The following is a 25,114-nucleotide window of genomic DNA, read 5'->3' on the forward strand; positions in this document are numbered from 1 at the left end:
TGGAAGATGGAAGCTTTACTTTGTACAAGAGTAAATTAGTAACTGGTCATTGAGACCATGAATCAGGCGCGTAAGCCTGTGTCTAGAAGATTTTTACCCATATGATATGGTGTCAATATTTATACTAGTGCGATTCCAGTGGATTCTCTTAAAGGGAATAGGGATCGAATTTCTAGAATTTTCTACAAGTCATAGTAGCTGCCTTGTCTATTTTATTTCAGGTTCGTCTGGCGGTCTTCCCAGACATACTATCGTTGATCAGGCCTTGGTCAGAATCAGACCTGTGTTCAAACCAGCTTCTCCTCCATGGAGTTTGAATTTGTTTTTAAGGGCTCAGTTTGAGCCTAGTCATTCCTTAAATATTAAATTATCTTGGACAGTTTTTATTTCTTCTGCTCTCAGAGTGTCAGTACTCTCGGCATTACAGTATGAGTCTCCTTATCTTATTTTCAATTCAGATAAGGTAGTTTTGCGTACTAAATTGGGATTTCTTCCTAAGGGTGTTTCTGATCGGAACATTAATCAGGAAGATTGTTGTTCCTTTTCTTGTATCCTAATCCTTTTTTCTCACAAGGAAAGACTTCTGTACATTTGGAAGTGGTCCGTGCCTTAAAGTTTTACCTGCAGGCGTCTAAGGACCGTTGTCTGTCTTCTTCTTATTTGTAGTTTTCTCAGGAAAACGTAAAGGACAGAGAGCTACGGCTACTATTCCTTCTTTTTGGTTGAAGAGTATCATACATTTTGCATATGAGACTGCTGGACAGCAGCCTCCCGGGTGAGTTACGGCTCTTTCCATGAGGGCTGTTGCTTCCTCATGGGCGTTCAAAAATGAAGCTTCTGTGGAACAAATTTACAAGGCTGCAATTTGGTCCTCTCTTCACACTTTTTCAAAGTTCTACAAATTTTACACTTTTGTCTCGGCTGAGGCCGCTTTTGGGAGAAAGGTTCTTCAAGCAGTGGTGCCTTCCGTTTAGGTTCCCTGTCTTGTCCCTCCCATATCATCTGTGTACTCTAGCTTGGGTATTGAATCCCATTAGTAATTAAGATGATCTGTGGACTCATCGTGTCATAAAAAAGAAAAGAAAATTTATGCTTACCTGATAAATGTATTTCTTTTTTGACACGATGAGTCCACGGCCCGCCCTGTTCTTGTAAGACAGGTTGTGGATTATGTAAACTTCAGACACCTCTGCACCTTGGCTTTTCCTTTCTCTTCCTAACTTCGGTCGAATGACTGGAGTGGGAGGGAGGGGAGGAGCTATTTAACAGCTCTGTTGTGGTGCTCTTTGCCTCCTCCTGCTGACCAGGAGGTGAATATCCCAATATTAAGATGATCCGTGGACTCATTGTGTCAAAAAAGAAATACATTTATCAGGTAAGCATAAATTTTCTTGTTTTTCCCATTACTGGGCAGTATGTGCACAATTTAATCAGCATAGTCAGTGACTCGCTCCCGCTCCGGCTGTGCTGCACACCCTGTTGAGAGTAATTAAAGCATTCTCCTGCATTCAGGTTTTTCTGCTCCAGCTTCGATTTGACAAGTTGCACAAGTATGGAGATAAACGATATTATGCACAGCTTACATTACTATGCAGGGAATACATGTAGTTTACCGTTTCTTTAAAGGAACAGTTAACACCCTGCAAGTACTAGATTTTTCTGCAGTCTTCCAATAAACAAACATTCTTAAGGACTTTGAAAATGTTTGGAATGCATTAACACCTTGTTACAATGGTTTTCGGTAGCGTAAACTCCACCCACCACTTGTCTTTTTTAGAGGAGCCAATCAGGACTTGTTACTGGAGTAGACACAGCCACTGTCATTTCGTTAGCAACCCAGCTGTTGATTTGCAGTTCCTTAGCTGATAATCTATGCTACAGCTAATTAGGTACAGATATCTGTCTGAGACAGGAAAACTCTTGATTTTCAAGCTTAAAGGGACATAAAACAGTCCTTGATTTAACTTAAAAATGGCATCACTGCAAAGAAAACACAAAATGAAGTATGTATAAATGAAGAAAAAAAAGCAACCGACCTATTTTCACTGTAAATGGATGTTTTGAAGTCCTCAGCTAAGCCACTGTCTGCAGGATGCAAAGAAAGCAACCATGTTGAAACCTAGGTTTTCTCTGGGAATCTGGTTGCATTATGTCACAGAGAAGTCTTACTACTACTCACCTTATGGCTTGTACAAATCTCCAGACACCTACCTAGGTATCTCTTCAATAAACAATACCATGGGAATTAAACACATTTGGTAATAGAAGTAAATATGAAACTTTCTTCTGTTATGTGTGATCAGTCCACGGGTCATCATTACTTCTGGGATATTATCTGCTCCCCTACAGGAAGTGCAAGAGGATTCACCCAGCAGAGTTGCTATATAGCTCCTCCCCTCTACGTCACCCCCAGTCATTCTCTTGCACCCAAAGACTAGATAGGAGGTGTGAGAGGACTATGGTGATTATACTTAGTTTTTAGAACTTCAATCAAAAGTTTGTTGTTTTACAATAGCACCGGAGCGTGTTATTACCTCTCTGGCAGAGTTTGAAGAAGAATCTACCAGAGTTTTTTCTTATGATTTTAACCGGAGTAGTTAAGATCATATTGCTGTTTCTCGGCCATCTGAGGGAGGTAAAAACTTCAGATCAGGGGACAGCGGGCAGTGGAATCTGCATTGAGGTATGTAGCAGTTTTTATTTTCTGAATGGAATTGATGAGAAAATCCTGCCATACCGTTATAATGAACATGTATGTATACTCTACACTTTAGTATTCTGGGGATGGTATTTCACCGGAATTACTCTGTAAAAGTACATTAAACCTTTTAATAGGTATTTTTCATGTTAAACGTTTTTGCTGGAATTTAGAATCGTTTGCATTAATGAGGTACTGAGTGAATAAATATTTGGGCATTATTTTTCCACTTGGCAGTTTGCTTGTTTTAATTATGACAGTTTCGTTTCTCTCTCACTGCTGTGTGTGAGAGGGAGGGGCCGTTTTTGGCGCTCTTTGCTACGCATCAAAAATTTCCAGTCAGTTACTCTTGTATTTTCTGCATGATCCGGTTCATCTCTAACAGAACTCAGGGGTCTTCAAACTTCTTTGAAGGGAGGTAGATTCTCTCAGCAGAGCTGTGAGACTTATATAGTGACTGTGATTTAAAACGTTTCTGTAATTTTTATGTTTAAAATTTAATTAGTGTTATTTTACTAATGGGAACAAACCTTTGCTAAAAAGTTGTGTTGTTTTTTAAAGAGTGATGCTATAACTATTTTTCAGTTCATTATTTCAACTGTCATTTAATCGTTTAGTGCTTCTTGAGGCACAGTACGTTTTTGTTAAATAAGATTGTAACCGAGTTGCATGTTTATTGCTAGTGTGTTAAACATGTCTGATTCAGAGGAAGATACCTGTGTCATTTGTTCCAATGCCAAGGTGGAGCCCAATAGAAATTTATGTACTATCTGTATTGATGCTACTTTAAATAAAAGCCAATCTGTACAAATTGAACAAATTTCACCAAACAGCGAGGGGAGAGTTATGCCGACTAACTCGCCTCACGTGTCAGTACCTGCATCTCCCGCCCGGGAGGTGCGTGATATTATGGCGCCTAGTACATCTGGGCAGCCATTACAGATAACATTACAAGATATGGCTACTGTTATGACTGAAGTTTTGGCTAAATTACCAGAACTAAGAGGCAAGCGTGATCACTCTGGGGTGAGAACAGAGTGCGCTGATAATTCTAGGGCCATGTCTGATACTGCGTCACAGCTTGCAGAGCATGAGGACGGAGAGCTTCATTCTGTAGGTGACGGTTCTGATCCAAGCAGATTGGATTCAGATATTTCAAATTTTAAATTTAAATTGGAAAACCTCCGTGTATTACTAGGGGAGGTCTTAGCGGCTCTTAACGATTGTAACACCGTTGCAATACCAGAGAAAATGTGTAGGTTGGATAAATACTTTGCGGTACCGGCGAGTACTGACGTTTTTCCTATACCTAAGAGATTAACTGAAATTGTTACTAAGGAGTGGGATAGACCCGGTGTGCCGTTCTCACCCCCTCCAATATTTAGAAAGATGTTTCCAATAGACGCCACCACACGGGACTTATGGCAAACGGTCCCTAAGGTGGAGGGAGCAGTTTCTACTTTAGCTAAGCGCACCACTATCCCGGTGGAGGATAGCTGTGCTTTTTCAGATCCTATGGATAAAAAATTAGAGGGTTACCTTAAGAAAATGTTTGTTCAACAAGGTTTTATATTGCAACCCCTTGCATGCATCGCGCCGATTACGGCTGCGGCAGCATTTTGGATTGAGTCTCTGGAAGAGAACCTTAGTTCAGCTACGCTGGACGACATTACGGACAGGCTTAGAGTCCTTAAACTAGCTAATTCATTTATTTCGGAGGCCGTAGTACATTTAACCAAACTTACGGCTAAGAATTCAGGATTCGCCATTCAGGCACGTAGGGCGCTGTGGCTAAAATCCTGGTCGGCTGATGTAACTTCTAAGTCCAAATTACTTAATATACCTTTCAAGGGGCAAACCTTATTTGGGCCCGGTTTGAAAGAAATTATTGCTGACATTACAGGAGGTAAGGGCCACGCTCTACCTCAAGACAAAGCCAAAGCTAAGGCTAGACAGTCTAATTTTCGTCCCTTTCGGAATTTCAAAACAGGAACAGCATCAACTTCCACTGCACCAAAACAGGAAGGAGCTGTTGCTCGTTACAGACAAGGCTGGAAACCTAACCAGTCCTGGAATAAGGGCAAGCAGGCCAGGAAACCTGCTGCTGCCCCTAAGACAGCATGAACCGAGGGCCCCTGATCCGGGACCGGATCTAGTGGGGGGCAGACTCTCTCTCTTCGCCCAGGCTTGGGCAAGAGATGTCCAGGATCCCTGGGCGCTAGAGATTATATCTCAGGGATACCTTCTAGACTTCAAATTCTCTCCCCCAAGAGGGAGATTTCATCTGTCAAGGTTGTCAACAAACCAAATAAAGAAAGACGCGTTTCTACGCTGTGTACAAGATCTATTATTAATGGGAGTGATCCATCCGGTTCCGCGGTCGGAACAAGGACAAGGGTTTTACTCAAACCTGTTTGTGGTTCCCAAAAAAGAGGGAACTTTCAGGCCAATCTTGGATTTAAAGATCCTAAACAAATTCCTAAGAATTCCATCGTTCAAAATGGAAACTATTCGGACAATCTTACCCATGATCCAAAAGGGTCAGTACATGACCACAGTGGATTTAAAGGATGCTTACCTTCACATACCGATTCACAAGGATCATTACCGGTATCTAAGGTTTGCCTTCTTAAACAGGCATTACCAGTTTGTAGCCCTTCCATTCGGATTGGCTACGGCTCCAAGAATCTTCACAAAGGTTCTGGGTGCCCTTCTGGCGGTACTAAGACCGCGAGGAATTTCGGTAGCTCCGTACCTAGACGACATTCTGATACAAGCTTCAAGCTTTCAAACTGCCAAGTCTCATACAGAGTTAGTTCTGGCATTTCTAAGGTCGCATGGATGGAAAGTGAACGAAAAGAAGAGTTCTCTCTTTCCTCTCACAAGAGTTCCATTCTTGGGGACTCTTATAGATTCTGTAGAAATGAAGATTTATCTGACAGAAGACAGATTATCAAAGCTTCTAAATGCATGCCGTATCCTTCATTCCATTCAACTCCCGTCAGTAGCTCAATGCATGGAGGTGATCGGCTTAATGGTAGCAGCAATGGACATAGTACCCTTTGCACGCCTACATCTCAGACCGCTGCAATTGTGCATGCTGAGTCAGTGGAATGGGGATTACTCAGATTTGTCCCCCACTCTGAATCTGGATCAAGAGGCCAGAAACTCTCTTCTATGGTGGCTTTCTCGGCCACATCTGTCCAGGGGGATGCCATTCAGCAGGCCGGACTGGACAATTGTAACAACAGACGCCAGCCTACTAGGTTGGGGCGCTGTCTGGAATTCTCTGAAGGCTCAGGGACAATGGAGTCAGGAGGAAAGTCTCCTGCCAATAAACATTCTGGAATTGAGAGCAGTTCTCAATGCCCTTCTAGCTTGGCCCCAGTTAAAAACTCGGGGGTTCATCAGGTTTCAGTCGGACAACATCACGACTGTAGCTTACATCAACCATCAGGGAGGGACAAGAAGCTCCCTAGCAATGATGGAAGTATCAAAGATATTTCGCTGGGCAGAGTCTCACTCTTGCCACCTGTCAGCAATCCACATCCCGGGAGTGGAGAACTGGGAGGCGGATTTCTTGAGTCGCCAGACTTTTCATCCGGGGGAGTGGGAACTTCATCCGGAGGTCTTTGCCCAAATACTTCGACGTTGGGGCAAACCAGAGATAGATCTCATGGCGTCTCGCCAGAACGCCAAACTTCCTCGCTACGGATCCAGATCCAGGGATCCGGAAGCGGTTCTGATAGATGCTTTGACAGCACCTTGGAACTTCAGGATGGCTTATGTGTTTCCACCCTTCCCGCTGCTTCCTCGATTGATTGCCAAAATCAAACAGGAGAGAGCATCAGTGATTCTAATAGCACCTGCATGGCCACGCAGGACTTGGTATGCAGATCTAGTGGACATGTCATCCTGTCCGCCTTGGTCTCTACCTCTAAGACAGGACCTTCTGATACAGGGTCCATTCAAACATCAAAATCTAACTTCTCTGAAGCTGACTGCTTGGAAATTGAACGCTTGATTTTATCAAAACGTGGTTTTTCTGAGTCGGTTATTGATACCCTGATACAGGCTAGGAAGCCTGTTACCAGAAAGATTTACCATAAAATATGGCGTAAATACCTATACTGGTGTGAATCCAAAGATTACTCCTGGAGTAAGGTTAGGATTCCTAGGATATTGTCCTTTCTACAAGAAGGTTTAGAAAAGGGTTTATCGGCTAGCTCATTAAAGGGACAGATCTCAGCTCTGTCCATCTTGTTACACAAGCGTCTGTCAGAAAATCCAGACGTCCAGGCATTTTGTCAGGCTTTAGCTAGGATCAAGCCTGTGTTTAAAACTGTTGCTCCGCCATGGAGTTTAAACTTAGTTCTTAACGTTTTACAGGGTGTTCCGTTTGAACCCCTTCATTCCATTGATATAAAATTATTATCTTGGAAAGTTCTATTTTTAATGGCTATTTCCTTGGCTCGAAGAGTCTCTGAATTATCAGCCTTACATTGTGATTCTCCTTATCTGATCTTTCACTCAGACAAGGTAGTTCTGCGTACTAAACCTGGGTTCTTACCTAAGGTAGTCACTAACAGGAATATCAATCAAGAGATTGTTGTTCCATCCTTGTGTCCAAATCCTTCTTCAAAGAAGGAACGTCTTCTACACAATCTGGATGTAGTTCGTGCCCTCAAGTTCTACTTGCAGGCAACTAAGGATTTTCGACAAACGTCTTCTCTGTTTGTCGTGTACTCTGGTCAGAGGAGAGGTCATAAGGCTTCGGCTACCTCTCTCTCCTTCTGGCTTCGTAGCATAATTCGTTTAGCCTATGAGACTGCTGGACAGCAGCCTCCTGAAAGAATTACAGCTCATTCTACTAGAGCTGTGGCTTCCACTTGGGCCTTTAAGAATGAGGCCTCTGTTGAACAGATTTGCAAGGCTGCAACTTGGTCTTCGCTTCATACTTTTTCCAAATTTTACAAATTTGACACTTTTGCTTCTTCGGAGGCTATTTTTGGGAGAAAGGTTCTTCAGGCAGTGGTTCCTTCTGTATAATGAGCCTGCCTATCCCTCCCGTCATCCGTGTACTTTTGCTTTGGTATTGGTATCCCAGAAGTAATGATGACCCGTGGACTGATCACACATAACAGAAGAAAACATAATTTATGCTTACCTGATAAATTCCTTTCTTCTGTTGTGTGATCAGTCCACGGCCCGCCCTGTTTTTAAGGCAGGTAAATATTTTTTAAATTATAATCCAGTCACCACTTCACCCTGGGCTTCTCCTTTCTCGTTGGTCTTTGGTCGAATGACTGGAGGTGACGTAGAGGGGAGGAGCTATATAGCAACTCTGCTGGGTGAATCCTCTTGCACTTCCTGTAGGGGAGCAGATAATATCCCAGAAGTAATGATGACCCGTGGACTGATCACACAACAGAAGAAAGGAATTTATCAGGTAAGCATAAATTATGTTTTTTAAGAGTTGTATGCTTTGTCTGAATCACAAAATATTATTTTTGGGTTTCATATCTCTTTAAACTTCAGGGCACAACTTCAGCTGTTGTCAAGCTTCATCTCTTCATACAAGTGTTGCCATTTTGGATCTTAGGTGGTATTCCGCTTTGTGACATGAGCGGTTCATGTTGAGAGATCAGTGACTTTGCCATCTTTTTAACAGCCATATTGTGCACTTGCGGTTCGTGTGCATGATACAGAGGAGCTTTACAAATTAGCAGTGGCCTTTTTACGTAAATTTAAAAGGGACATTAAACACTTGATTGTAATATAAAATAATAAATTGTATATCTAAAAAAAAATCTGCAATATACTTTCATTATTTATTTTGTCTTCTTTTCCTGTAATTCCATTTTAAAATTGTGAGCTTTTTAGTTCAAGTTAGAAATGGAAGTGCAGAGAACTGTTATATTCCACACAGCCATTGGCTGCACACTAGTGACTTATTTATAACTGTCTCTAATTGGCCACAGCAGAGAAGGTAACCTGAGTTACAACATGGCTGCTCCCATTGTTTTATAGACACAAAAAATTTACACTTATTTTGTCAATATTTAAACAACTAATGAAACTTTAAAAAATGCATCTACATGTTATTCTCAGACTAATCTTTTCTTTGAATGCATCATTCTACCTATCATTTATTTAGTGTTAATGTTAAAGGGACATTAAACCTACCAAATAATTTTATATAATTATATAACATTAGTTTAGCGGCAAGTTTCTAAAGCAAAGGACTAGAGAGATATTTTACTACAAAAATTTAATTTTACAGAACTCCGCTCCTAGCTCTACTGAGCGGGTCTGTTTTTTTTCTCCTAAGCACATCGCGGGCACGCTGTCTAGTCACAGTCAGGCCCGATCGCACTATTAAACTCAATTTCTGGTAGTGGGAAGGAGCTACATTGAGTTTAATAGCGCGATCGGGACGGCTGTGACTAGACAGCGTGCTCGCGATGCGGTTAGGAGAAAAAAAAACAGACCCGCTCATGTAGAGCCAGGAGCGGCATTCTGTAAAATTAAATTTTCGTAGTAAAATATCTCTGTAGTCCTTTGCTTTAAAAACTTGGTGCTAAGCTAATGCTGTATAATTCTGCACTATGTGCATAATTAGATAACATTATTTGGTAGGTTTACTTTCCTTTTAAAATTGCAGACATGTAAGCCTCCTGCTCTGTATAGTGTGTGCTAACCTGCAGCACATGATACAGCTGCAAAAAAAGCCTGCAACGCCACTGATCTGTGAATGTTCATCATCTCTATCACAGCCGGGTGCCAGAAATGTGTCATTTTTATACATTTAAAAGCCCTGCATTTAAACTTATATGTCCTTTAATAAGTATGTGCATTCATTTCTTTCATGTAATTAACAAGAGTCCATGAGCTAGTGACGTATGGGATATACATTCCTACCAGGAGGGGCAAAGTTTCCCAAACCTCAAAATGCCTATAAATACACCCCTCACCACACCCACAAATCAGTTTTACAAACTTTGCCTCCGATGGAGGTGGTGAAGTAAGTTTGTGCTAGATTCTACGTTGATATGCGCTCCGCAGCAAGTTGGAGCCCGGTTTTCCTCTCAGCGTGCAGTGAATGTCAGAGGGATGTGAGGAGAGTATTGCCTATTTGAATGCAGTGATCTCCTTCTACGGGGTCTATTTCATAGGTTCTCTGTTATCGGTCGTAGAGATTCATCTCTTACCTCCCTTTTCAGATCGACGATATACTCTTATATTTACCATTTCCTCTACTGATTCTCGTTTCAGTACTGGTTTGGCTTTCTACAAACATGTAGATGAGTGTCCTGGGGTAAGTAAGTCTTATTTTCTGTGACACTCCAAGCTATGGTTGGGCACTTTATTTATAAAGTTCTAAATATATGTATTCAAACATTTATTTGCCTTGACTCAGAATGTTCAACTTTCCTTATTTTCCAGACAGTCAGTTTCATATTTGGGATAATGCATTTTAATTTAACATATTTTACCTTAAAATTTGACTTTTTCCCTGTGGGCTGTTAGGCTCGCGGGGGCTGAAAATGCTTCATTTTATTGCGTCATTTTTGGCGCGGACTTTTTTGGCGCAAAAATTCTATTTCCGTTTCCGGCGTCATACGTGTCGCCGGAAGTTGCGTCATTCTTTGACGTTATTTTGCGCCAAAAATGTCGGCGTTCCGGATGTGGCGTCATTTTTGGCGCCAAAAGCATTTAGGCGCCAAATAATGTGGGCGTCTTTTTTGGCGCTAAAAAATTTGGGCGTCATTTTTGTCTCCACATTATTTAAGTCTCATTATTTATTGCTTCTGGTTGCTAGAAGCTTGTTCACTGGCATTTTTTTCCCATTCCTGAAACTGTCATTTAAGGAATTTGATCAATTTTGCTTTATATGTTGTTTTTTTCTTTTACATATTGCAAGATGTTCCACGTTGCAACTGAGTCAGAAGTTACTACAGGAAAATCACTGCACAGTGCTGGAGCTACCAAGCTAAGTCTGCTATAAACTTTTGGTATCTGTTTCTCCAGCTGTTATTTGTATTGCATGTCATGTCAAACTTATTAATGCAGATAAAATTTCCTTTAGTACTGTTACATTACCTGTTGCTGTTCCGTCAACATCTAATTTTCAGAGTGTTCCTGATAATATAAGAGATTTTATTTATTTTAAATCCATTAAGAAGGCTATGTCTGTTATTTCTCCTTCTAGTATACATAAAAGTCTTTTAAAACTTCTCTTTTTTTCAGATGAATTTTTAAATGAACATCATCATTTTGATGCTGATAAATCTTTGTATTTGTCCAAGATGGAATTTATTCGTTCTTTACTTAAAGAAGTGTTATTTGCATTAGAAATAGAGGATTCTGGTCCTCTTGATACTAAATGTAAACGTTTAAATAAGGTAGTTATTCCAGAAGTGTTTTATCTCCCTGATGCTATTTCTGAAGTAATTTCCAGGGAATGGAATAATTTGGGTAATTTATTTACTCCTTCTAGACGTTTAAGCAATTTATATCCTGTGCCATCTGACAGATTAGAGTTTTTTGGGACAAAAATCCCTAAGGTTATGGGGCTGTCTCTACTCCTGCTAATGTACTACTATTCCTATGGCAGATAGTACTTCATTTAAGGATCCTTTAGATAGGAAAATTGAATCCTTTCTAAGAAAAGCTTACTTATGTTCAGGTAATCTTCTTAGACCTGCTATATTTTTAGCGGATGTTGCTGCAGCTTCAACTTTTTGGTTAGAAGCTTTAGCGCAACAAGTAACAGATCATAATTTTATAGCATTATTATTATTTTATAACATGCTAATAATTTTATTGGTGATACCATCTTTTGATATCATTAGAGTTGATGTCAGGTATATGTCTCTAGCTATTTTAGCTAGAAAAGCTTTATGGATTAAACTTGGAATACTGACATGTCTTCTAAGTCAACTTTGCTTTCCCTTTCTTTCCAGGGTAAATAATCATTTCGTTCCTTTCCTCACAACAAGGAACAAAAGCCTGATCCTTCATCCTCAGGAGCGGTATCAGTTTGGAAACTATTTCCAGTTTGGAATATATCCGAGCTTTATAGAAACCTATAGCCAGCTCCTAAGTACCTATGAAGGTGCGGCCCTTATTCCAGCTCAGCTGGTATGGGGCAGATTACGTTTTCTTCAAAGAAATTTGGATCAATTCCGTTCTTAATCTCTGGTTTCAGAAACATTGTTTCAGAAAGGTACAGAATTGGCTTCAAGTTAAGGCCTCCTGCTAAGAGATTCTTTTCTTCCCCGTGTCCCAGTTAACACAGCAAGGCTCAGCATTTCTGAAATGTGTTTCAGATCTAGAGTTGGCTGGAGTATTTATACCAGTTCCAGTTCTGGAACAGGGGCTGGGGTTTTATTTTATCTCTTCATTGTACCAAAGAAGGTCAATTCCTTCAGACCAGTTCTGGATCTATCATTATTGAATCGTTATGTTAGGATACCAACATTCAAGATGGTTACTGTAGGACTATCCTGCCTTTTGTTTAGCAAGGGCATTATATGTCTACAATAGATTTACAGGATGTGTATCTGCATATTCCGATTCATCCAGATTACTTTTAGTGTCTGAGATTCTCTTTTTAGACAAGCATTACCAGTTTTGTGGCTCTACCGTTTGGCCTAGCCTCAGTTCCAAGAATTTTTTTCAAAGGTTCTCGGTGCCCTTCTTTCTCTATTCAGAGAATAGAGTGTTGGTATTTCCTTATTTGGACGATATCTTGGTACTTGCTCAGTCTTCTCATTTTCGTAGAATCTCATACGAATCGACTTGTGTTGTTTCTTCAAGTTCATGGTTGGAGGATCAATTTACCAATCAGTTCATTGATTCCTCAGACAAGGGTAACCTTTTTAGGTTTCTAGATAAATTCAGTGTCTATGACTCTGTCCTTGTCAGTCAAGAGAAGTTTATCATTGATATCAGCTTGTCAAAACCTTCAGTCACAATCATTCCCTTTGGTAGCCTTATGCATGGAAATGTTGGGTCTTAGGACTGCCGCATCAGATGCGATCTCCTTTGCTCGTTTTTACATGCGACCTCTTCAGCTCTGTATGCTGAACCAATGGTGCAGGGATTACTCAAAGATATCTCAATTAATATCTTTAAACCGATTTTATGACACTCTCTGACATGGTGGACAGATCACCATCGTTTAGTTCAGGGGGGCTTCTTTGTTCTTCCGACCTGGACTATAATCTCAACAGATGCTAGTTTTACAGGTTGGGGAGCTGTATGGGGGTATCTGACGGCACAAGGGGTTTGGGAATCTCAGGAGGTGAGATTTCCGATCAATATTTTGGAACTCCGTGCAATTTTCAGAGCTCTTCAGTCTTGGCCTCTTCCGAAGAGAGAGTTGTTCATTTGTTTTCAGATAAGACAATGTCACATCTGTGGCATACATCAATCATCAAGGAGGGACTCACAGTCCTCTGGCTATGAAAGAAGTATCTCGAATTTTGGTTTGGGCGGAATCCAGCTCCTGTCTAATCTCTGCGGTTTATATCCCAGGTATGGACAATTGGAAAGCGGATTATCTCAGTCGCCAAACGTTGCATCCGGGCGAATGGTCTCTTCACCCAGAGGTATTTCTTCAGATTGTTCAAATGTGGGAACTTCCAGAAATAGATCTGATGGCTTCTCATCTAAACAAGAAACTTCCCAGGTATCTGTCCAGATCCCGGGATCCTCAGGCGGAGGCAGTGGATGCATTTTCACTTCCTTGGAAGTATCATCCTGCCTATATCTTTCCGCCTCTAGTTCTTCTTCCAAGAGTAATCTCCAAGATTCTGAAGGAATGCTCGTTTGTTCTGCTGGTAGCTCCGGCATGGCCTCACAGGTTTTGGTATGAGGATCTTGTCCGGATGGCCTTTTGCCAACCGTGTACTCTTCCGTTAAGACCAGACCTTTTGTCTCAAGGTCCTTTTTTTCCATCAGGATCTGAAATCCTTAAATTTAAAGGTATGGAGATTGAACGCTTGATTCTTGGTCAAAGAGGTTTCTCTGACTCTGTGATTAATACTATGTTACAGGCTCGTAAATCTGTATCCAGAGAGATATATTATAGAGTCTGGAAGACTTATATTTCTTGGTGTCTTTCTCATCATTTTTCTTGGCATTTTTTTAGAATACCGAGAATATTACAATTTCTTCAGGATGGTTTAGATAAGGGTTTGTCCGCAAGTTCCTTGAAAGGTCAAATCTCTGCTCTTTCTGTTCTTTTTCAACAGAAAGGTTGCTATTCTTCCTGATATTCATTGTTTTGTACAAGCTTTGGTTCGTATAAAGCCTGTCATTAAGTCAATTTCTCCTCCTTGGAGTTTGAATTTGGTTCTGGGAGCTCTTCAAGCTCCTCCGTTTGAACCTATGCATTCATTGGACATTAAATTACTTTCTTGGAAAGTTTTGTTCCTTTTGGCCATCTCTTCTGCTAGAAGAGTTTCTGAATTTTCTGCTCTTTCGTGTGAGTCTCCTTTTCTGATTTTTCATCAGGATAAGGCGGTGTTGCGAACTTCTTTTGAATTTTTACCTAAAGTTGTGAATTCCAACAACATTAGTAGAGAAATGGTGGTTCCTTCATTATGTCCTAATCCTAAGAATTCTAAGGAGAAATCATTGCATTCTTTGGATGTTGTTAGAGCTTTGAAATATTATGTTGAAGCTACGAAATCTTTCCGTAAGACTTCTAGTCTATTTGTTATCTTTTCCGGTTCTAGGAAAGGCCAGAAAGCTTCTGCCATTTCTTTGGCATCTTGGTTGAAATCTTTAATTCATCTTGCCTATGTTGAGTCGGGTAAAATTCCGCCTCAGAGAATTACAGCTCATTCTACTAGGTCAGTATCTACTTCCTGGGCGTTTAGGAATGAAGCTTCGGTTGACCAGATCTGCAAAGCAGCAACTTGGTCCTCTTTGCATACTTTTACTAAATTCTACCATTTTGATGCCTTTTCTTCTTCTGAAGCAGTTTTTGGTAGAACAGTTCTTCAGGCAGCGATTTCAGTTTGAATCTTCTGCTTATGTTTTTTGTTAAACTTTATTTTGGGTGTGGATTATTTTCAGCAGGAATTGGCTGTCTTTATTTTATCCCTCCCTCTCTAGTGACTCTTGTGTGGAAAGATCCACATCTTGGGTAGTCATTATCCCATACGTCACTAGCTCATGGACTCTTGTTAATTACATGAAAGAAAACATAATTTATGTAAGAACTTACCTGATAAATTCATTTCTTTCATATTAACAAGAGTCCATGAGGCCCACCCTTTTTTGTGGTGGTTATGATTTTTTTGTATAAAGCACAATTATTCCAATTCCTTATTTTATATGCTTCGCACTTTTTTTCTTATCACCCCACTTCTTGGCTATTCGTTAAACTGATTTGTGGGTGTGGTGAGGGGTGTATTTATAGGCATTTTGAGGTTTGGGAAACTTTGCCCCTCCTGGTAGGAATGTATATCCCATACGTCACTAGCTCATGGACTCTTGTTAATATGAAAGAAATGAATTTATCAGGTAAGTTCTTACATAAATTATGTTTTTTCCAGTCTACTCCAGTCTTCTGTAGTATATTTAAAATGTAATACCACAAGTAATACAGGTAGGAAACCCTGTTTGGGACTATAAAAGGTTTGGATTTTGGAATATTTGTATATTTGCATCTTTAAAATGGGACCAAGTGTAAACAACAGCATCTTATGCCATTTAGACAATGTTTACATATCATAATACAGCTTAAACATGTAACCTAAAGGTAGTTTTATATCATTTTTATTACTTGTGTATACATAGTACCAACTTAAAGATAGTACTGTAATCAGAAAGGTAACAATTGTTTTAAATAAATATAGAGGAGCATTATCATTTTAAAACAAAAAAAGACCCCCTATACAATTCAGGCAGAGAAGTTTGTGACTTAATTGTAGTTTTTAATCATTTTTTAAAAAAAAATATGATTAAAAAACATTGGATTTTGGAATTCCTGATTTGTACATGTAATTATTTTACAAAAATAAATAAGATTGAAAGCTGTTTGGTTCACTAAATTAGATTAAAAGATTCTGTTGTTGTGCAACATGACTTTTTAAATACATTTAGAAAAGGTCACTAACAGCAGGTTTTTTGCAGATGGTCTGGAAATATGTTTAATTATACATTAGTATATAAAGATTTTATACCTTTATATGATGAATTATGTATTATTTCCTTAGATCCAGTGCAAATGAATGGTTAGTCTCAAAACCCTTTTCGTATTTTTTACAGCTTGCTATTTCTTCTGTTATGTGTGATCAGTCCACGGGTCATCATTACTTCTGGGATATTATCTGCTCCCCTACAGGAAGTGCAAGAGGATTCACCCAGCAGAGTTGCTATATAGCTCCTCCCCTCTACGTCACCTCCAGTCATTCTCTTGCACCCAAAGACTAGATAGGAGGTGTGAGAGGACTATGGTGATTATACTTAGTTTTTAGAACTTCAATCAAAAGTTTGTTATTTTACAATAGCACCGGAGCGTGTTATTACCTCTCTGGCAGAGTTTGAAGAAGAATCTACCAGAGTTTTTCTTATGATCTTAACCGGAGTAGTTAAGATCATATTGCTGTTTCTCGGCCATCTGAGGGAGGTAAAAACTTCAGATCAGGGGACAGCGGGCAGTTGAATCTGCATTGAGGTATGTAGCAGTTTTTATTTTCTGAATGGAATTGATGAGAAAATCCTGCCATACCGTTATAATGAACATGTATGTATACTCTACACTTTAGTATTCTGGGGATGGTATTTCACCGGAATTACTCTGTAAAAATACATTAAACCTTTTAATAGGTATTTTTCATGTTAAACGTTTTTGCTGGAATGTAGAATCGTTTGCATTAATGAGGTACTGAGTGAATAAATATTTGGGCATTATTTTTCCACTTGGCAGTTTGCTTGTTTAATTATGACAGTTTCGTTTCTCTCTCACTGCTGTGTGTGAGAGGGAGGGGCCGTTTTTGGCGCTCTTTGCTACGCATCAAAAATTTCCAGTCAGTTACTCTTGTATTTTCTGCATGATCCGGTTCATCTCTAACAGAACTCAGGGGTCTTCAAACTTCTTTGAAGGGAGGTAGATTCTCTCAGCAGAGCTGTGAGACTTATATAGTGACTGTGATTTAAAACGTTTCTGTAATTTTTATGTTTAAAATTTAATTAGTGTTATTTTACTAATGGGAACAAACCTTTGCTAAAAAGTTGTGTTGTTTTTAAAGAGTGATGCTATAACTGTTTTTCAGTTCATTATTTCAACTGTCATTTAATCGTTTAGTGCTTCTTGAGGCACAGTACGTTTTTGTTAAATAAGATTGTAACCGAGTTGCATGTTTATTGCTAGTGTGTTAAACATGTCTGATTCAGAGGAAGATACCTGTGTCATTTGTTCCAATGCCAAGGTGGAGCCCAATAGAAATTTATGTACTAACTGTATTGATGCTACTTTAAATAAAAGCCAATCTGTACAAATTGAACAAATTTCACCAAACAGCGAGGGGAGAGTTATGCCGACTAACTCGCCTCACGTGTCAGTACCTGCATCTCCCGCCCGGGAGGTGCGTGATATTATGGCGCCTAGTACATCTGGGCAGCCATTACAGATAACATTACAAGATATGGCTACTGTTATGACTGAAGTTTTGGCTAAATTACCAGAACTAAGAGGCAAGCGTGATCACTCTGGGGTGAGAACAGAGTGCGCTGATAATTCTAGGGCCATGTCTGATACTGCGTCACAGCTTGCAGAGCATGAGGACGGAGAGCTTCATTCTGTAGGTGACGGTTCTGATCCAAGCAGATTGGATTCAGATATTTCAAATTTTAAATTTAAATTGGAAAACCTCCGTGTATTACTAGGGGAGGTCTTAGCGGCTCTTAACGATTGTAACACCGTTGCAATACCAGAGAAAATGTGTAGGTTGGATAAATACTTTGCGGTACCGGCGAGTACTGACGTTTTTCCTATACCTAAGAGATTAACTGAAATTGTTACTAAGGAGTGGGATAGACCCGGTGTGCCGTTCTCACCCCCTCCAATATTTAGAAAGATGTTTCCAATAGACGCCACCACACGGGACTTATGGCAAACGGTCCCTAAGGTGGAGGGAGCAGTTTCTACTTTAGCTAAGCGCACCACTATCCCGGTGGAGGATAGCTGTGCTTTTTCAGATCCTATGGATAAAAAATTAGAGGGTTACCTTAAGAAAATGTTTGTTCAACAAGGTTTTATATTGCAACCCCTTGCATGCATCGCGCCGATTACGGCTGCGGCAGCATTTTGGATTGAGTCTCTGGAAGAGAACCTTAGTTCAGCTACGCTGGACGACATTACGGACAGGCTTAGAGTCCTTAAACTAGCTAATTCATTTATTTCGGAGGCCGTAGTACATTTAACCAAACTTACGGCTAAGAATTCAGGATTCGCCATTCAGGCACGTAGGGCGCTGTGGCTAAAATCCTGGTCGGCTGATGTAACTTCTAAGTCCAAATTACTTAATATACCTTTCAAGGGGCAAACCTTATTTGGGCCCGGTTTGAAAGAAATTATTGCTGACATTACAGGAGGTAAGGGCCACGCTCTACCTCAAGACAAAGCCAAAGCTAAGGCTAGACAGTCTAATTTTCGTCCCTTTCGGAATTTCAAAACAGGAACAGCATCAACTTCCACTGCACCAAAACAGGAAGGAGCTGTTGCTCGTTACAGACAAGGCTGGAAACCTAACCAGTCCTGGAATAAGGGCAAGCAGGCCAGGAAACCTGCTGCTGCCCCTAAGACAGCATGAACCGAGGGCCCCCGATCCGGGACCGGATCTAGTGGGGGGCAGACTCTCTCTCTTCGCCCAGGCTTGGGCAAGAGATGTCCAGGATCCCTGGGCGCTAGAGATCATATCTCAGGGATACCTTCTAGACTTCAAATTCTCTCCCCCAAGAGGGAGATTTCATCTGTCAAGGTTGTCAACAAACCAAATAAAGAAAGACGCGTTTCTACGCTGTGTACAAGATCTATTATTAATGGGAGTGATCCATCCGGTTCCGCGGTCGGAACAAGGACAAGGGTTTTACTCAAACCTGTTTGTGGTTCCCAAAAAAGAGGGAACTTTCAGGCCAATCTTGGATTTAAAGATCCTAAACAAATTCCTAAGAATTCCATCGTTCAAAATGGAAACTATTCGGACAATCTTACCCATGATCCAAAAGGGTCAGTACATGACCACAGTGGATTTAAAGGATGCTTACCTTCACATACCGATTCACAAAGATCATTACCGGTATCTAAGGTTTGCCTTCTTAAACAGGCATTACCAGTTTGTAGCCCTTCCATTCGGATTGGCTACGGCTCCAAGAATATTCACAAAGGTTCTGGGTGCCCTTCTGGCGGTACTAAGACCGCGAGGAATTTCGGTAGCTCCGTACCTAGACGACATTCTGATACAAGCTTCAAGCTTTCAAACTGCCAAGTCTCATACAGAGTTAGTTCTGGCATTTCTAAGGTCGCATGGATGGAAAGTGAACGAAAAGAAGAGTTCTCTCTTTCCTCTCACAAGAGTTCCATTCTTGGGGACTCTTATAGATTCTGTAGAAATGAAGATTTATCTGACAGAAGACAGATTAACAAAGCTTCTAAATGCATGCCGTATCCTTCATTCCATTCAACTCCCGTCAGTAGCTCAATGCATGGAGGTGATCGGCTTAATGGTAGCAGCAATGGACATAGTACCCTTTGCACGCCTACATCTCAGACCGCTGCAATTGTGCATGCTGAGTCAGTGGAATGGGGATTATTCAGATTTGTCCCCCACTCTGAATCTGGATCAAGAGACCAGAAACTCTCTTCTATGGTGGCTTTCTCGGCCACATCTGTCCAGGGGGATGCCATTCAGCAGGCCGGACTGGACAATTGTAACAACAGACGCCAGCCTACTAGGTTGGGGCGCTGTCTGGAATTCTCTGAAGGCTCAGGGACAATGGAGTCAAGAGGAAAGTCTCCTGCCAATAAACATTCTGGAATTGAGAGCAGTTCTCAATGCCCTTCTAGCTTGGCCCCAGTTAAAAACTCGGGGGTTCATCAGGTTTCAGTCGGACAACATCACGACTGTAGCTTACATCAACCATCAGGGAGGGACAAGAAGCTCCCTAGCAATGATGGAAGTATCAAAGATATTTCGCTGGGCAGAGTCTCACTCTTGCCACCTGTCAGCAATCCACATCCCGGGAGTGGAGAACTGGGAGGCGGATTTCTTGAGTCGCCAGACTTTTCATCCGGGGGAGTGGGAACTTCATCCGGAGGTCTTTGCCCAAATACTTCGACGTTGGGGCAAACCAGAGATAGATCTCATGGCGTCTCGCCAGAACGCCAAACTTCCTCGCTACGGATCCAGATCCAGGGATCCGGAAGCGGTTCTGATAGATGCTTTGACAGCACCTTGGAACTTCAGGATGGCTTATGTGTTTCCACCCTTCCCGCTGCTTCCTCGATTGATTGCCAAAATCAAACAGGAGAGAGCATCAGTGATTCTAATAGCACCTGCATGGCCACGCAGGACTTGGTATGCAGATCTAGTGGACATGTCATCCTGTCCGCCTTGGTCTCTACCTCTAAGACAGGACCTTCTGATACAGGGTCCATTCAAACATCAAAATCTAACTTCTCTGAAGCTGACTGCTTGGAAATTGAACGCTTGATTTTATCAAAACGTGGTTTTTCTGAGTCGGTTATTGATACCCTGATACAGGCTAGGAAGCCTGTTACCAGAAAGATTTACCATAAAATATGGCGTAAATACCTATACTGGTGTGAATCCAAAGATTACTCCTGGAGTAAGGTTAGGATTCCTAGGATATTGTCCTTTCTACAAGAAGGTTTAGAAAAGGGTTTATCGGCTAGCTCATTAAAGGGACAGATCTCAGCTCTGTCCATCTTGTTACACAAGCGTCTGTCAGAAAATCCAGACGTCCAGGCATTTTGTCAGGCTTTAGCTAGGATCAAGCCTGTGTTTAAAACTGTTGCTCCGCCATGGAGTTTAAACTTAGTTCTTAACGTTTTACAGGGTGTTCCGTTTGAACCCCTTCATTCCATTGATATAAAATTATTATCTTGGAAAGTTCTATTTTTAATGGCTATTTCCTCGGCTCGAAGAGTCTCTGAATTATCAGCCCTACATTGTGATTCTCCTTATCTGATCTTTCACTCAGACAAGGTAGTTCTGCGTACTAAACCTGGGTTCTTACCTAAGGTAGTCACTAACAGGAATATCAATCAAGAGATTGTTGTTCCATCCTTGTGTCCAAATCCTTCTTCAAAGAAGGAACGTCTTCTACACAATCTGGATGTAGTTCGTGCCCTCAAGTTCTACTTGCAGGCAACTAAGGATTTTCGACAAACGTCTTCTCTGTTTGTCGTGTACTCTGGTCAGAGGAGAGGTCATAAGGCTTCGGCTACCTCTCTCTCCTTCTGGCTTCGTAGCATAATTCGTTTAGCCTATGAGACTGCTGGACAGCAGCCTCCTGAAAGAATTACAGCTCATTCTACTAGAGCTGTGGCTTCCACTTGGGCCTTTAAGAATGAGGCCTCTGTTGAACAGATTTGCAAGGCTGCAACTTGGTCTTCGCTTCATACTTTTTCCAAATTTTACAAATTTGACACTTTTGCTTCTTCGGAGGCTATTTTTGGGAGAAAGGTTCTTCAGGCAGTGGTTCCTTCTGTATAATGAGCCTGCCTATCCCTCCCGTCATCCGTGTACTTTTGCTTTGGTATTGGTATCCCAGAAGTAATGATGACCCGTGGACTGATCACACATAACAGAATAAAACATAATTTATGCTTACCTTATAAATTCCTTTCTTCTGTTGTGTGATCAGTCCACGGCCCGCCCTGTTTTTAAGGCAGGTAAATATTTTTTAAATTATAATCCAGTCACCACTACACCCTGGGCTTCTCCTTTCTCGTTGGTCTTTGGTCGAATGACTGGAGGTGACGTAGAGGGGAGGAGCTATATAGCAACTCTGCTGGGTGAATCCTCTTGCACTTCCTGTAGGGGAGCAGATAATATCCCAGAAGTAATGATGACCCGTGGACTGATCACACAACAGAAGAAAGGAATTTATCAGGTAAGCATAAATTATGTTTTTTCTCTTTTTCTTCCTATATCTCCATGTAAATATATATTTTATATCATAATAAGAACAAATACAATGCATAAATATAAAGTTGAAATATGATTTACTGTTTTCAAGCATTGGTAGCATTTTGCCAGTATCTACTTTATTTATTTATTTTTCATTATTATTTTTATTTATTTTTTACATTTTTTTTCTGTAGTGTAGTGGTGCCCCCTACCTCCCCTGATCAATTATTATTCCCCCCTTCCAATTCCTCTTTTTTCTGTAGTGTAGCTTCCCATCTCTCTCTCTTAAAAATAAATTGTGTAGTGTAGGGCTTTAGGGTTTAGAGTAACTGCATTTTTCCTTTTTTTCTTTTGATTCAGGTAGAGCATTGATGTTTTGTTTTCTTTTTTTTCCAGATTGAAGATGTATGCGCCAGTCAGGAGGATCTGAATAGTAAAATAAAAGGCCTCATATTTACTGATGCAGATCTGGTTGTAACGCCCATCATAGATAATCCAAAGGTACTGAACTTAAATTGATTTTAGCTGTTGCTTCTTTATTCTATAACATTTCTTTTGTGCTGTGGTTGTAATTCTTATATCCTTTTCCCCCCACACACATTGTATGTTCATGTGTATAAAGTTAGGGATTTTGATGTGCTATGATACAGAGTTGAGAATATCACCATTTGGCCAAATGTTGTAACTAACTCTTTATTGTATGCTTTTAAATGGATAGTCTGCTTTTTTTTATTGTTTAAAAAAGATATATAGCACCTTTACTGCCTATTCCCCAGCTTTGCACAACCAACATTGTTATATTAATATACTTTATAACCTCTGTCTGTTTCTAACCCTCTGCAGGCCGCCTCTTTTATGCTTTTAATTAGATTTTTAACATCCAGACCATGATAGGCTATGTGTGCCATGTAGCTAACATTGTGCTCACTCCTATAGATAATGATATTGGTTATACAAGGACCATAACTGATTGGCTTATATTCAAGATTTTAAAAATCATTGAGATAAGGGGCAGTCTGCAGAGGCTTAGATACAGGTAATCATAGAGGTAAAAATATATTAATAGTTGGTTATGCAAAACTTGTGAGTGGGTAATGAAGGGATTATCTATCTTTTTTATAGAAAAGTGAGTGCTGGCTATCATGTGTTTGATATGTATATGTGATATTTACCTATTGGAACTTGCACCCAGGCTTGTCTGGGGTTAACTGCCTGGGTAGCTGGATATAAACCCAGGTGTCTGAGTGCTAGGTAAACACAGAGCTATTTTGCCAGTGGTATATGGGATGTGTAATCCCACTGGTTAGAAAATGCCGTCCAGTAATACACTGACAGTCACGCAAGTTAGTGTTTAGTAATTTTAGCATTTATTTGTCAATCAGGAAGTGTAAAAGTCATGGCACCAATGAGTTTATATACGTGTACAAACGACACTGCTAATTAAAAATAAAACATGCAAATATCTTAGATCATGTTTAAGGTGATTCGTGTTGAGCACAAAATATATTACACAAGTTTTTTTCTGGAGATTCAAAAGTGTAAATAATGTATTGCTTTCCTAAGGCATGGAGAGGGCAGGACTTCATTCCAATTACTAGTGGCATATTCAACTCCTGGCCAGCAGGAGGAGGCAAAGAGCACCCCAGCAGAGCTGTTAAGTGTCACTTCCCTTACCCATAACCCCCAGTCATTCTTTGCCTCTGTGGTTGGGAGGATGGCGAAGATGAGTGTCTGAGATCTATCTGCCATTCACATCCCGGGGTGGACAACTGGGAGGCAGATTTTCTGAGCAGACAGACCTTTCATCCCGGGGAGTGGGCTCTCCATCCGGAAGTGTTCTCAAGGATAACCCTCAAGTGGGGGGTTCTGGAGTTGGATCTGATGGCGTCTCGTCAAAACGCCAGGCTTCCAAAGTACGTTTCAAGGTCAAGAGATCCTCAAGCCGCTCTGATAGATGCCCTGGCGGTTTCTTGGATCTTCAATTTAGCGTACCTGTTTCCTCCATTTACTCTCCTTCCACGAGTCATTGCTTACATCAAGCAGGAGAGAGCTTCTGTGATTCTAATAGCTCCTGCGTGGCCTCGCGGGATCTGGTTCACGGATCTGGTGAAGATGTCATCTCTTCCACCCTGGAGGTTACCTCTGAGGAAGGACCTTCTAATTCAGGGTCCTTTCCTCCATCCAAATCTAGATTCTCTGAAGCTGACTGCTTGGAGATTGAACGCTTAGTTTTGGCCAGGTGTGGTTTTTCTGAGACGGTCATTGATACCATGCTTCAGGCTTGTAAACCAGTTACTCGTAAGATTTACCATAAGGTATAGCACAAATACCTATATTGGTGTGAATCTAATGGTTTCTCTTGGAGAAGGGTCAGGGACAGGGTACCCAGAATCTTGTCTTTTCTTCAGGAGGGCCTGGAGAAGGGTTTGTCAGTCAGTACTCTGAAGGGTCAGATTTCTGCACTGTCTATATTCTTTTGCACAAACATCTGGCAGATCTGCCAGATGTCCAATCTTTTGGTAAGGCCCTGGTCAGAATCAGGCCTGTGTTTAAACCTGTTTCTCCTCCTTGGAGTCTTAACCTTGTTCTTAAAGTTTTGCAGCAGACTCTGAGCCGATGCATTCTGTTGATATTAAATTATTATCTTGGAAGGTTTTGTTTCTTCTTGATATTTCTTCTGCTTGCAGAGTTTCCGAGCTTTCAGCTCTGCAGTGTGATTCCCCTTACCTTATTTGTCATGCAGATAAGGCGGTCCTTCGTACTAAGCTGGGATTTCTTCCTAAGATAGTGTCAGATCGCAATATTAATCAAGAAATTGTTGTTCCTTCTTTTTGTCCCAATCCTTCCCAGAAGGAACGTCTTTTACATAACTTGGATGTTCTGCATGCTTTAAAATTTTACCTTCATGCAACTAAAGATTTTCGACAATCTTCTGCCCTGTTCGTTATTTTCTCTGGTAAGCGTAAGGGTCAGTAGGCCACTTCTACTTCGTTTTCTCTCTGTCTCCTGTTCCTGCGCTTTCAAAAATGAAGCATTTGTGGAGCAAATCTGCAAGGCGGCTACATGGTCCTCTTTGCACACTTTTTCCAAATTCTACAAATTTCATACTTTTGCCTCAGCTCTGAGGCTTCTTTTAGGAGAAAAGTTCTTCAAGCGTTGGTGCCTTCTGTTTAAGTCTGCCTGTCTTGTTCTCCCTCCCTTTTTCATTCTGTGTCCTCTAGCTTAGGTATTGGTTCCCACT

General features: G+C 40.8%; 1 protein-coding gene across 1 annotated transcript in view; it reads left to right on the top strand.

Annotated features, from left to right (window-relative positions):
• The window catches only part of ULK4 (unc-51 like kinase 4), a 1,503,227-nt gene that overhangs the window by 154,398 nt on the left and 1,323,715 nt on the right, over positions 1–25,114 (top strand). The window contains exon 13 of the mRNA XM_053714343.1: positions 22,270–22,374. Within this exon, the coding sequence (XP_053570318.1) occupies positions 22,270–22,374 (105 nt within the window). The remainder of the gene's footprint in view (positions 1–22,269; positions 22,375–25,114) is intronic.

Source organism: Bombina bombina, chromosome 5 (genome assembly GCF_027579735.1).
Source record: "Bombina bombina isolate aBomBom1 chromosome 5, aBomBom1.pri, whole genome shotgun sequence".
NCBI classification, from domain to species: Eukaryota; Metazoa; Chordata; class Amphibia; order Anura; family Bombinatoridae; genus Bombina; species Bombina bombina.